The 15,429-nt window shown below is 33.2% G+C and overlaps 1 protein-coding gene across 2 annotated transcripts in view; it reads right to left on the bottom strand.

Annotated features, from left to right (window-relative positions):
* Window positions 1-15,429, bottom strand: part of LOC149773705 (putative inhibitor of apoptosis) — a 47,669-nt gene that overhangs the window by 18,200 nt on the left and 14,040 nt on the right. For both annotated transcript variants that reach the window (XM_089946109.1, XM_089946110.1), the window contains exons 2-5: window positions 12,482-13,233; window positions 11,591-11,742; window positions 10,847-10,904; window positions 6,755-6,943 (exon numbers count right to left, since the gene is read on the bottom strand). In XM_089946109.1, coding sequence (XP_089802235.1) covers window positions 6,755-6,943; window positions 10,847-10,904; window positions 11,591-11,742; window positions 12,482-13,205 — 1,123 coding nt within the window. In that variant the 5' untranslated portion in view covers window positions 13,206-13,233. The remainder of the gene's footprint in view (window positions 1-6,754; window positions 6,944-10,846; window positions 10,905-11,590; window positions 11,743-12,481; window positions 13,234-15,429) is intronic.

The raw sequence follows: 15,429 nt of genomic DNA, 5'->3' as shown, positions 1-15,429 counted from the left end.
AGTAAAGAGAATTCCAAGTCTCGAAGAGGGGTTGGGGGAAGGTTTGGATGATTTGTCATTGGGGTTAGAAAGCTTTTCTTTCCAAATATTGGTGAATAAGATTAATTGGATATGTTGTTCTCGAGCCGATTTTTGGCGAAACATAACCTCCGTGAATGCTTAAAACATCCACTGAAACCTGCTCTACCCGAGGTATCAAATGTATTGATTCTATCAACGTATTTGAGTTCGTTGTAAACAAAAAGGAAATAACTTTATTCTCTCTGATGCGTTGTTTTATGAAACCTTTGGACAATGATGTGCAAACAGCTCTTGGCTCGTTATGCAACATGCTGATAAATTTCTGGTGTGAAAAACAAACCGAAACAGTATTGCTCTGCTATATTCTATGAAACGTTCCTGAGAGATTACTGCAATGAATACAACGTGAAAGTATTTGTCCCATCCCGTTTAAGACTAGAAAGTTTACCCATCATGCAGGAGAATGTAGAAGGAGTCTCTGCTTTGATTCATTAAGTGCGATAAACTTCATTCGCTTTCAGTTAACAAGTCTATGGCCGAAAGAAAGTAGTTATCTGTGGGCAGACTCCACATTATCAGTTTTCAGTGTTGTGCGATGCAATGTAACGTTCTCTGCTCTAGACACCGCATCTTCCACGTTATGATGCGAAGAAGGTGAGTGCTTAAATCACTGGAGATTGATATCCCATCCACAATGATCTGCTGATTTTACTGAAGCAAGCCATTTTGAACATCTCTGTTTCTAACAGAAATCCAAAGTCCTCTAGTCTCAGAAAGAAGGGCAAATGTAATATTAGTGATATCCCATAAGGGGACAGTTTAGCATGAAAACAATTCGTACGATATGCCAAGAAATAGGTTATCATAATTACAATTTAAAAGACTGGAAGTAATATTTGACGCTTCAAGCATCACGCAATTCTGCAATTTCAATACTTTAAAAGTTAGGAAAACATTTTTTAGAAAATCATTTTTTCATTAGTCATCAACTATTGATGACGATCTTAAGGGTGATTATATGTGAAAAAGTCATCGGAAGATAAAATATGTTATTATTAATAAGAACTACGGGCATGAGGTTAGTTGACAAGAGACACTGCTTAAACCAGAGATATTTTTCTTAGCAGGACAAATGCTCTGATTCAGTTCGGTATCAGGAAAGGTTATTAATATGATTAACGACCTTATACATCATGAATCGGTGTTGGAGGTGGCTCAGTAGTTAGAGTACTGGACACACTACTGAAATGGTGAAGGTTCGAATCTTACTATCCGACTAGCCTGGACCAGTAACCATGGTGTGTCCTTGAGCAAGATACACTTTATACCTATTGTCTCGGCACTAAATAACCTATTTGTGTTGCTGTGCCATAAAGCACCAACACAAACATGACGTACCAAGGATAAGATTTTACAGATTTTTCTCTTAGCGATCGTATTGGAGACTCTACAGTACCAACTGAGGTAGCATACATTTTAAAAACAATCAGTTCAGCAGAGTCATATGCCATCAATGTAGGCTGCTGATTCGTTCTACAGTTTGCCATGACCACTCAAAGATCCATTTTGGCGTAGCCTGTCATTCAGCAATGGTTGGCTGATACAACACTGTTATCCCACTCTGGATGAATTTTAAAGCCACTGAAAATAAACATGGTAACCTCTTCACCAGCTCATATGTTCCCCAGTTAAGGTACAGATACCATCAGTGGACTGTTTATTTTCAGCATGTATGTCAAGTGATCCACCTTGTTGTGCGAATATATTTTAGTAGCACAACGTACTTGCAACTAATAACAGATGCTTATGGTAACATTTAGTGTAGTCCATTACAATTTATTAGGTGAGTGCATTTTTACAGGTACTGGTATATTGATAATTTTGTGGTACAGATCCTATACCGCGATTTATAGTAAGTGAACCGGTTTTTGCTGATATAATTTATTCAAGTTTACAAGCTGAAGGGGGGAATTTTAAAAAATAACACTTTGAACAGTTTGCATATTTTGTTACATTTGTAAATTACCATGTAATTCGGTCTATGAAACCTGTTTTGATTTAAACGTGCATATGTCCGTGTTGAGGCCGCTAATAAATATGCAGTTTCAGATTTCCAGAAAACTTCTTAAATTGCACTTTATATATGAACAGGTGATATACTTCATCTACATCAATATACAAGGTGGTTAGAAGAACCATTTCAAATATTTTGGGAGCATCTTACTTCCAAAGCATTAACCCTAAATATTAAGTATTTAAAATGCACTAAAGTTGAAAGCCAATATAGATTTGATTTAGAGTGTATTCTACATGTCTTGTCAACGTCAAAAATGTTACCTTTGGATTAGCACATAAATTGAAACCTTTCTATTTGAAATCACACATCATACAACACTCCACTTTTATAGCTGTCATGTGAGATGACAGTGTGCTTCGGAACAAGCCACATTGGAAAACAATGCAACCAAAACTTCGCAGTCATGTTGAAGTATTATATCAGACACAGAAAAACCAAATGTATTAAAGAGATTTTCGTCCATTTATTGCAATACTCTCCTGACTGAGCCAATATGCTGTAATTGCATCATAAGAAAATTCAATTTATTTATTCTCTGAATTCCTTGACGATTTGCACACTAGTGAAGTAAACAAATGCGTACTCAGTGAAATGCAGCGAACGCCTATACTGAAAAACAACAACCAATGAAATGCCTCATTATTTTAGCCTTTAACGTTTGCATGGAATGACAAATAAAACGGGTGACTTGGTCTATTCCTGGAACGTTATTTACACTAAATATCCAGTCTTTTTATTCAAGTGCAACTACTTTTAGAAAATTTAGCATAACAAATGCTGATGTTGAACAATAATTTTATTTTGGAGACCAAATAAGTCCCAAAAAGAAGTTAGATAGTTTGCTTCATCTGAACATAAGCTGGTTTACATAACAAATAGAGACAAATGACGGAATTTATATAAAGCATATCAAAAGTGTAATTATTTAATACTGAATTGGCGAGCAAATACTGGACATTATTAACAAGTTTCATAAGTAAAATATAAAATCATTACCCAAATGAGATTCTTTTTATCACAATTTTTATTTAAGTTGAAATTATTTAGCAGTAAAAAGAACAAATAATTTCGTTCATTCTGACTGAGAAATTGCACTTTTCATTTGTAGTGCTTCAAACATTGTCCCAAACAAAGTTAAACAAGTATTAACGTTTAAAAGTAGATAATCCTTTATTTAACACATGATAAATCAAGGAACAAGTGTCCTTCCCAATCAAGAGAGCATTTTAATCAGACAAAACATTTTAAAACAAAGAATGGCCAATACATGTGATATCACATTGTTTGATATAGTTCCAGTTAGGGTCCAGTAAACGAAGTTAACACTAAACTGTCACTTCACAACATTATATTACATTTTTGCGATATTCATGTGCAAAGATGGTTACCGGATCCGGCAACTCCCATATTTTTGCAACGTAATTTTGACCAAATATTTGCATTATTTCTTTTGAAACAGAAGGCATAAACAAATTCTATTTCGAGTCAGAACTGTAACACATATTTGCCGCATAAATATGTTTTGGTCGAATGAACTTATGTCAGCTGAGAGACAGCTGTATGTCCGTATTCTTCTGTGAACAGAGGTGAGATTATTTACTTCTATGAGTTAATATTTAAACCACACTTATATACAGGGCAAATATCATGTTACAGGTGTACAAATCAAACTTAATCACACAGACGGTATCAACTGGAAAATACCCTTAGTTTTACTTGTTGTTCTTCTTTTCTTTGGGTTTTGCGCCATTTTTCATAGCATATAATGATATATGTTATACATGGTGTAACGAGCCCTGTGGGGGTGAAAGCACCATAGTAGAAAAGACTTAACATTTTTACTTAATACCCTTATGGCAGTCGAGACATAGTATAGATAAAAAGAAATGGTTCCATAAGGCGGTGTAAAGAAACGTTTACCACGATCGCAGCCAACCTGTAAAGAGAATGTGCTTAGTTGGAGCAATCAGAAACACATACAGTGATCTGTTAACGTGTTTAATATTAAACATATGTGAATGTTGTACGAAATTACCATGCAAGATTAAAGAAGTTTTTCTTATAGTGGTGTACCAAACACATAACAATATTATATTTGCCTTGTCTAACCATACCTTTACGTGCCTTCCCTTAAAATAGTTTAAGGGCACTTCTGTGGTCTAACATTAAATAAACCCTTTTCATGCGGATGATTGTGATACAGCATGTGTGGCGTGCGTCATAAATGCGCAACAACATGTTATGAGAATGTTGGGCTAAATCTACCTTGGTAAAAACTGACTGTCTCATCTTGAAAGCCCAACAAACTCTGTGCAACATAATATGAATGCGAACATATTTTAGAATGCATCAGAGATAAACTATTGCTTTTAGTTTGGCTGGTTAGGCCTGTTTCAATGTGAACAGTACATCTGCGGCAGATACGTCGATAGCAGGTTACTGCTTACATTTTCCAGGCAATTAAATAAACAACATTTATTGGATAATTATATACCTCACTGCTGTGAAATTGACATTAAATTAGTTTAATTAGCTTCCATTTCAGACATTCTGCACTACTAAACCTTGAATATTATGAAATGTAGTTGAATATTAATGAAAACGACTGTAAAACCTGTGTAATAAAATCCAGCTCATTTTATATCTAGGATAATTATTTCATTGTCATTTGGGAATTTTCCAAAGGTGGAGAGCCTCGACTCTTTGTATTGGTACACAGGTCTGTGGATTTCTCTGAACTTTTATTTTCTTCATGACGATCTTTTGCCAAATCTAAAGAGTTCGCTCTCTGCAACTCATCTATCAAGAATTGGTATAATGTAGTTGATATAACTGGTCTTTCTGTTCACGAAGAGCTGCGACAAAACATTTAAATGATGACATATTGGATATCAGATTTTCACTATTTCCACTTAGGACCACCTAAACGTGATAAAAGGTTTTTCAGTGAAAATGTTGATGTGACCAACCATATAAGAATAGTAGCAATAACAATATTTTCAAGACGGCAACTTTATGGTGGCCACATTGATGTCCGTTCAGCACCAATTAAAAAGAACTCGATATCAAAAGAAATCTTTTGGTGAAACCCCCATGTTAATGTGACTTTCTGTTCAAGAAGAGCTGCGATAATAAACTTTTCAAGATGGCTGCTGTGATAGCTATTTTGGACATCAGTTTAGAACCGCTTTCATTTATGACCTCCTATATATGGTATCATCCATTCAGGAGAAGTAGCGATAACAAAATTATCAAGATGGCTGCAATGGCATTAATAATAGTCTTCAGAGCGGTACCATTTTCATTTAGTAGAGAAAAGATGATCAAGGTAGCGGCCACATTGGTCACTAGATATGTACAATTTTCATTCTGAGTCAACTAGACATCAAAACAAGTCTTTTAGTAGAAACTTTATGCCGACAAAAACCATCCATTCAGGATGAGTAGCAATAACAATAAAATGGTTTTAAATATGTCTGATGTGGCAGCCATAATGAACATTGGATTGGTGCCATTTCCAATTAGGGCCAACTAGACGTAATAAGTCTTTTAGTAAAACTCTCATGTTTATATGACTGTCCATTCAGGAGAAGCTATAATAACATTTTCAAGATTAGCACTGTATGGCGACTGTATGCTAAATAGTAACCTTTGTCATTTAAGACCAAGTGGACGTAACAGGTATGTTTTGGAGAAAAGCCAATGTTAATTTGACTTTCTGTTCAGGGGAACTTGCGATAACAAAATTTTCATGATTTGCTGCCATACTTGATATCACAATTTCTTTCGGACCAACTAGACATTATAAGAAGTCTTTTAGCGAAAACCCCCTGTTGATATGCCATACATTCAGGAGTAGTAGTAATAACAAGATTTTAAAGACCATCTGACGCACTGTTCTGCTCTATAACCAGTATAGCTAAATACATCTAGATTCTTATCCCACACCACAATAAAAAATAAAAATAAACTAACAAGATAAGAGTCTCAATATCATGCTCCTCAGAGAGACCTTATACTCTTTCAGAATATATCGCTGTCATAAAGCTGTTGATACCCCTGAGTAATCTAAACTTTAGTACATTGTATCCACGCATTAGTACCCAAGCATATTTTGAATGGATTCACCCATGCATAGTCAGTCCTGTTCTACACCTTGCAAGAAATCAATTTCTGATTTTTTGCTCCTTTATATACGGTAAAATCTTCGCATACTTCACTAAATTCATTGTAGAGACAGTACTGCAGCAGATGCAATCTAAATTAATTGTTTGGTTATGAAAGTGTAGAGTTTCTTCAGGGCAGCATTTCATCGATAAATTTACAGTGTTTAGTTAGTGATGGTGCATCAATTATAATCAAAGGAGGCAATCCAATCTGGCGTATACGCCTGATCATAAAATATATTGTCTATAAATGCTATCCCAAAACATTTGGCGATGCACGAAATGCTGAAGATGGTTATAATTTTGAAATGATGTCACTATTACTGTTGAAAGAAAATTGATATCCAGCAGATCTTAAAATAAATAAATTCATGAACTATTACTCAAGTGCAGAGAATGTGGAAAGTCGCTCCACAAACCAAAATAATACTTTAGAATTCAAACAATAGTATGACAGATACAACTGTACTAACGACATTTATTGTAATACCTGTGTAGTAAAATCCAGCGTTTGCTATATCCTGTATCTTTATTCCATTGTCACCTGGGAATTTTAGAAAAGTGGTTATCCTCGCCTTAACAGACTGGTACTCAGGGCTTCTTGCAGATTTTTTTGTCCATTTAGTTTCCTTCAGATGATCTTTTGTCAGTTTTGGCGAGCTGGCTTTCTGCAAGGCATCTGTCATAAAGAATACAAATAACTGTAGACTAATGAAATATATTTATCACAGCATTTCCTTGGCATCGATCTATACACTTCATTGAACGCAATTAACATACATGCATGGTCTCAAAGAATATAACACGACCTAGAATTTTAGAAATGATCATGTATGATGACAACACTCAGAATTTAATAATAATAATAATAATAATAATAATAATAATAATAATAATAATATGTGGATTTAGAACAGTGAATCATGTTTATAAGCTCCAAGTGCTTTGTAATAATAGATAACACATAAAAAGATATACAATGACAATATCACAAGAACAAATGTCATGAAAATGCAAAACAAAAACATGCTGACAATAATTAAGGACGTGAAAAATAATAAGCCTTGAAGCCTGTTCTTGTAATCGAAATAGGTGAGAGTGAAGAGTACTCTTGAAAGATCTATAGGCAATTCATTCCAAGTAGCTGGTCTCGGTTACCCAATATAACGTTGTATGTATGAACAATGAAAATGTGAGTGTTGGAAGAGGAGCGTAAGTTTTTTTCCAGTAACAATATTATATACTCTTCTACTTGACCTCGGGTCATAATTAGCATTTTGCTTTGTAAAATAAAAACCAGTACCTAATGGAAAATAACCTTCTGAATGGTTCATAATGTTTACAAAGATATAATTTTAGTTATGATTATAAATATATTTTAAAAATTATAATATAGAATCTGGACGATGTCAGGTACCCCAGTTAAATTGCAAAAAAATTCCAATAACCTATACATGGACCCGAATATACACATTTACTTCTATTAATAATAATCCTGATATTAAACTCATACACAAAAAGTATTTTAGCTGTATTTTAGTTGTTTACAGAATAAAATTTAAAAAATCAATAACTTATGTCAAGTGGAAAATAAACTTATTTCTGGACAAGGTTATGTCCAACATACAATGTTGCGTCGCAGTAGCAGATAATTGAAACTCTAATCTGCATGATAAAAAGATACCGAATCTTCAAATTCTTAAAACAATGTATTCTTAAATTCATTTAATATGGTGAAGGTACATGTGTCTCGTTTTTTTTCGCCCACTCGGAACAAGACATGTATCTGTAGTTTTGTCTACATTTATGATCCTTATATCAATGTTGACATCTGTCGCGTATGTCAATGCAGTGGCCAAATGGAATGATGTGAAACATAGTTGAGTCAAAGTTTTGGAATAAAAGTCACAAAAGAAACCACACATGTGATGTTTTAGTTATTTACTAGGGTATGTGAATGCGTGTAGTATATGTAATAATTTGTAAGGCTACGAATCATCCAAGGGTTTTCAGGAGTGCATTTGTTTCTGGCTGAACATGGTCTAATTTTCTCATTTGAGTGTGTTTTCTAACTGTTCCCTCCCTATTGTACTAAAAGTGTACCTAGCAAATCGTTGGCTTCAGTACTGACACTTTAATTTTTTTATCAGTAGGCTCCCCATGTCAGTACGATGTTTTTCACAGTATCAGCTTTATTATAGGCTTAATCATCCCACTTTAGTGACAGCTTTTAGATTTTAATTTATACAACAGTGAAAATACAAGTAGCAAATCCTTCTACTATCAGGTGTTGGCAATTAACTTTTCGGTGTGAAGAACTGACCGTAAATTTCTTTTGAGTTGAAATATTTTCTTATCTTTCTTGCCAAAGTAATTAATATTTTTTTTCTTCAAATAATATAATAGATAGAATATTGTGTTATTTTTCCAAATATTGATAGACAGGTAGTAAAACAGTGTCAGGTCCTGCCCCAACACATCGAATTATTGATCTCTAATATAACTGCGGTGTACTGTGTTACATATCGCGGTATGTTTAGAAATACCGTGGTATACCGAGGTACCATTATTTCGCGTGACTCAGTTGTACCTATCACATAACTGTCTTAAGCCACACAGCCAAAAGATTCGATTCCTCTGTCATTTTAATAGACAAATTTTAAGTCCCTCCACATAAACATGCTCGTAAGAAATATTATTCCGATCAGTAGTTCATACCATGCCTTAATCTTTCTTACTTTATCTTGATTTTTTGCAAATATCAGCGGCAAATTATTTGCTCTCTCTCTCTCTCTCTCTCTCTCTCTCTCATGTTTGATGTTCAACTGAGAACTCCATGTCAAGTATTCTGTGTAATATGTTTTTTGTCCATCTCAACGTTTTCTAATAACTCGTCTATATACTATGAAATGTATATAAACTGCAAGACGCTACTAATGATGCTCTCCGCAGCTTTAAGAGTGTCCAACTTCACCAAACATGACTACATTAATTACATTTAGAAGTGCGTGTTAGCATATTTTAATAATTTAAAATGTATAGCAATAAATTATTCCGGATATTTTATAGGTGGATTATTTTTTAATATTCAAAGTTATAAAAGAAGTTTCAGGCTGGGTACGCGATGCGGAAATTATAGGCGTGCCGTACGGAATTGAACATCAGTATCGCACGCAAGATCAGCCACCTAAGATCGAAGGAGTATGTAATAAAGCTATATTTGTAATATTCAGTATTCATTTGTGTCAAATACAACCATCTGGTGAAAAGAAGGTTCATTTATGTTTACTATTTTTTTTATAAATAATACAAATGTGATTTTAATTTAAGTCGTAACAATATTCTTCAGAAACAGTACATTTCCTTACTGATTGAATTTATCAATGCACCGGTTCAGTACCACCAAACAAAATACTGCATCGGGCTGGTATACCGGTAATAGCTTAAACCTATAGCGTTAGGTACACATCATGGAATTGATTCCTACTTGGAACAAAATGTAACTCTGTAACCCATGTGATTACATTGGTGGCATTCTATAAATATAGCTTTACTGTCCTTGGCTAATAGGATTAGATTTCCATTATCTACAATAATTACCTTGGTAAAATCAACTATTTTATGATTTGAAGTCATTTAGTTCTGTCCTCTATGATTTTAATTAATAATAAATGGGTATATCTTAATGAACATATGCCGCCAATTTCTTAAGTTTACAAAAAATATGGCTCTCTCATTGTAAATTATTAGCTACATATAGACCATTAAGTATTTCATCTTTGAAATTTACTAACTGATAACTAGTTAGTCAAAGAAATTGTTTGAGTTCCCCAATTTATGCTGTTTTGTGACGTCATTACAGCTATACATTTACTATGTTACTTTGGTTATAGCGAACTCTGAGCTCCCAAAGACTCTTAGAACAATATCGCTTGGATAAATTCGGCATAAATATTGTTTAGTATCTAATTTGCATCATCTGCAAAAACTATATTCGAATTCATTATTTAATGGAAGGTCAGTTACTTAAGTAAAAGTGAGGAGAGGGCATTAAATAGAGACTGGGTGATCCCGAATGAATAGTACATGTTGATGAGCGAATATTGTCAATGCTTTGTTGTTGAGATCTTTGGTATTTGAATATGACATAAACTACTTTAAATGTTTTGAAAGTTATCCTGTTCTGATATTAGTTACTGTTGATATTTGGGATGAAATCATTGAACGTTTCAGTAATTTTTTTGTCGAAGTCTTGCTATATCATACTTGTGCTTGAACCTACAGGAAATAGAACCATTGTGGGATGTCATCAGCATTTTTGACCCTTCCACAGGGTGTTGCTGCTCTTAGTTTCAACAACCTATAATTTTAGTTTGCCTGATCAATCAGATACTTAGCTTCCTCAATTTGCGATATTATTTCATGCATTTCTCCTTGTGGAATGTATCCCTTAGATGCCTTACCTAGGTGAACGATGGGGGATGAGGGGGTGGGTGGGTAGGTTGGGAATCCACTGATGGATTAATGACTATTTTTTTAAAAATTGAGAAAGAGCCTTGCAGTGCTAATTCATATGCCTCACCTTTTAGCACTGTTTTTATGTTGTTGGACTCATTTCTTCTTGCATGTTGTGACTGTTCCTTAAACAAATTGAAGGGAAAATATGTTTGCTTTATGAAATGCAAAGAAAAGAAAGAAACGTGACTAATTAAGGATTATAGACTAGATACATATACATGTACTTTTGTAAGACTGAGCTAAAACTTTTATGTTTTCTAATTTCATGGTGCTTTTGTTTTTGTTGTAATCATATAATTATGTAAGTGTTTTATGTTATTGGTGTTGTCTAATGTTTTAAGGTGCTTAGAGCTTCTAAAGATTAGGCGCTATACAAAATCCTCCTTATTATTATTATTATTATTATTATTATTATTATGTTTCCTTTAAATTGTACAATTAGACCTTAAGTCTTTTCCATCTTGGATTCATGTGATAAAGCTTACTTACAAATTTAGTTCTGGAATATAGTAATGATGGTAGTATAACTACCATTGAGTCTCTGGAGTCTTAAATCACGTTTGGAAAAAATCTGTAATAGACAGTTTTAAAATCAGTAAGATGTGTTTCACATATATTAATATAGGGAATCAATATCTTGAACGTATTTAATTTTATTGCATAAAAGCCGTTTCTTTGAGTCTGAACTTATGTTCTTAATAAATATGTAATTAAATTAATTTTGAAATAATGTTTCCTGCTTATACATTATTTACGTATTGAACATCATCAATACAGCACGAATTTAACCTTGAAGCATTTTACGTACTCTGATATCATGATGTAAATCTTCAGGTAGCAGAGAGACTACAAAGGGGCAATCGGGTGAGTGACGGATGTGTTCCAATAATGGATCATCCTCTTTGTTCCACTTGCTGATTACAATGCTACATTCATAACAGCATACTCTGTCCAGCTTTCCTGAATTAACAAAGGAGATAAACATAAAAGAGATAAATCTCAAAAGTATGTACCTGTAGTTTGTGAAAAATTATTCATATCTACTTATATGTTCCATACAACAAATCTAAAACATGTATCTAAATCATTGTTTGCATTTTTCTTTTCATCAGTGTATTAAATCAGACTTTATTGAGAAGGGATAATGTTCTAAATAAATTTTGTCCACTAGGAGTTAACCTGCCATTAGATGCCTCGTCTGCATTTTAAACCGTAAATCTTTGACTCTTATTCGTGATCAAAACTTATTATTTTATTATTATAATTATTATTATTATTATTATTATTATTATTATTTGAACGAAATAATTTTAGACACGTTTGTAGAAAGATTCTTCTGCTCTTTATATCTTACCATGCCCTTTTACGGATAATGGTAAATATCTAATATTCAGGGAAGTATTGCCCATATTCACCATGTAAGAACTCAACTCTAAATGTTACCACTGCAAGATGACGCTGCATCAGCTAGTAGCTTGCAGTGGTAACATTTAGAGTTGAGTTCTTACATGGTGAATATGGGCAATAAATCCCTGAATATATATATATATATATATATATATATATATATATATATATATATATATATATATATATATATATATATATATATATATATATATATATATATATATTCGTGCCAGATGTAATTTACCTATATAGTGTATCAAATAATTGAAGAATATATATTTACACTTACCACAAAAGAAAAACCCACTTTCAGCAAACCTTTTGGCATCAGCAGAGAGGTTTGAATTTGTGAATGTTTCAAGTCTTCTTGAAAGCGAAGAGAAGTTTTGGCGTCTTCTTTGCTTCATTACTTCAGTTTTCTTTTCGCCTTCGTCCTGATGTAAATTTGGTCTATGGTTGGGGACAAGAGGTAAATCATAAAAGAAGTCATATAACATGCCCTCGTCTACATCGGGGTGCTCTACTACAACACACACAGTTCGACTAAGGTCACCGAAGTCTTTTATAAATGTTTCAGTCTGCTGCTCCAATGCACAGTTTCTTGCAACTAATTTGTTGATGTATAAACCAATCAAAATTTTATTTGACAAGGCATCACGCATATATTTCTGCTGGAAATGGTCTGAAGTTTTCAGTCCCTTAATCAACTGATTAAAGTGTAAGCTTTCCTTTGCAAACGAAAGTACATTCATTTTGTCAGCAATATGTAGAACCAAAGTTGAGACATGTTTTGGAAATGTCTGGGTTGTTATATCAAATATTAATGGCATATTGATAAACATCACGATAAATATTACTAATGTGATAACATCTGCATGTATGGTGTCCTGAAAGAATGCAAGTAGCTCTTGAATATTCCTAGGAGATAAGTGCATTAAAATAATGAGTACCAAAAAGAAAACCGCTTGATAATATACGATCGCCATTTCAGTCCGTGGTTTGGTTATGAACATTAATAATAGTCAGGATGTTTCATGTCACCTGAAAAGAAATTTAATAATATTAATATAATTACTTCAACACTTCTTTAAGCGCAATCCTCAGGTTTACAACGAGCGAAAGATTGTGTGTACTTCAATAAATGTCAAGAATAAGACATACCGAATGCTTGCACGACATACCAAGAACCAGAGGAAGCAAATCTTGTAACAAATGCAATTTGTATATACATACCAGTACTTGTAGAGTAAACTGGACTTTTAAATGGATTGGACCTAGATAATGCTATATGTTACTAAGCTCAATCGCACGCATGCAGTTTGCATATGTATGTTCATGCTCGTATTTTCTCATTCTGCAAACATGTATACATATTCTTTAGGTTAAAATAATTTGCATTGTGTGTCAATATTTTAGCTGTGTTTTAGTAGTGGTTATGTCGAATATTTCTATATATAGGAAAGGATTGGTTTATATGCATACAATACACAGTGAAGTTATAAGCAACACAGTTTTACTCCAGAAATGAAAATGAATAGCAGATAAGTGAAAAACAAATAGACAAAAACGTTAAATATATTGAAAATCACTAATTGTTAATAGGGAAAGGAACATAAACGGTCTAATTTGTTAACTGAAGTTTAAAGAGAAATACAGCATTAAGAAGATTTTGATTTTGCCCTGAAAGCAAACCCATGGATCGATGCATGACTGTACTGACAAAAACAAAACAAAGAAAAACACCAAACAATACAAGAATTGTGAATAGCAAAGGCACAGCTAGACTGCATTTTCTACTACACATACAACGTATTATATGGATATAGAGAACAGTTATGCTCTTGAATGAAGGACATATTTATGAACAAACCAATCAATGAATATGTATAAACTATTGAAACTGAAGAATTGAAAATAGTAAATGGCATATTTGTACAACATATTCAAGGAGTGTACCAAACGTCATACACATAACTTAAATGATGCTTGATTCTCCTCTTCCCTACCGAAACTAAAATATGGAAGATGAACACATTGACATGCATGATGAGGCAAAAATTAGACATTCTTAGACTGCAAGAATTATGATTGACGCAAAGGACACCAAAACCAATAGTGCAATATGTGAACCAAATGTAATAAAGTTATGCATTTTAAATTATATGAATGCTGTTAGAAAACCTTTTCAGATATATGCCGAAGTTGTCTTTTGAAATGTAAATTGATTTTATTTCGAAATTTTCATTGTCCTGCTTTATCTATATGTTTTTAAATTCACTTATTTGATAAATATTCCGTGAAACCAGCAAACTTTCACAACATCATCTAAAGTAGAAATCTTTGTTTTAGATCCTACCAAAGAATGTTAGAATCTTTGAAAACGGACGCGTTGCATGAGCTTGACAGATATTATGTTCTTTCTTAAGCGAATGCTTCTTTAACCAAGTAGTGAAAAAGAGTATTTTGGGGAAAATATTTCTGGGATAAAACTACTTTGCATTTCAATATGAAATCTGTACGTGATTTTGATAGTAAATTTTAAAAATTGCAGTTATAAAAGCTAGATGGAAATATGCTTCAAAAATCAAAATTAGGAAATGGAGAGAAAGAGTGGAAAAAACAGAGAAAATGCAAATGCTAAGAGACAAGGAAGAGAGAGAAATAAATATTCAGAGAGATGTAAGGGAGAGAAAGAGAGAAAAAAGGAAAATCAAATACAAAGAGAGAGAAGAAAGATAAATGCAACTGCAGAGAGAAAAAGAGACATTTAATTTAAATAAAAATACCGTGAATATGCAAGCGGAATGCACACACACGCACACACTTTTCACTCAAGTGTAGGTTGTGATGTTACCAGAGATATTAGGTTAGTACCCACTTTTTACAAAGAAATAAATCAATACTTTCTTCATTCTCAGCAATGAGCGGACAATTCTGAATGCGCAATACAGCATTAGAGTTATAATTACAAAGTGTACATATTTGTATCAATAACCTCTTAATTCTTTTTCAGATGTGACTTGACTTTCATTGCAACCACAACGTAATAATGGTGCCTACAAGTCACAGAATATAACAAATGTCTTTTAAAAGCATACATTATAATCAACGCAAATAAACTACGCATGCATATGTATTAACGATATTGAATGTATGTTAAACAGGAAGATTCAATAGCCATCGCAAATGAAAATGTTCATCCATCATAAATGAAATCATCATTACTTAATTAAGGTA

The sequence above is a fragment of the Sinohyriopsis cumingii genome, unplaced genomic scaffold (genome assembly GCF_028554795.1).
Source record: "Sinohyriopsis cumingii isolate HCF-2022 unplaced genomic scaffold, ASM2855479v2 utg000622l, whole genome shotgun sequence".
In the NCBI taxonomy this organism is placed as follows: Eukaryota; Metazoa; Mollusca; class Bivalvia; order Unionida; family Unionidae; genus Sinohyriopsis; species Sinohyriopsis cumingii.
This window is presented reverse-complemented; position numbering and strand designations above follow the sequence as displayed.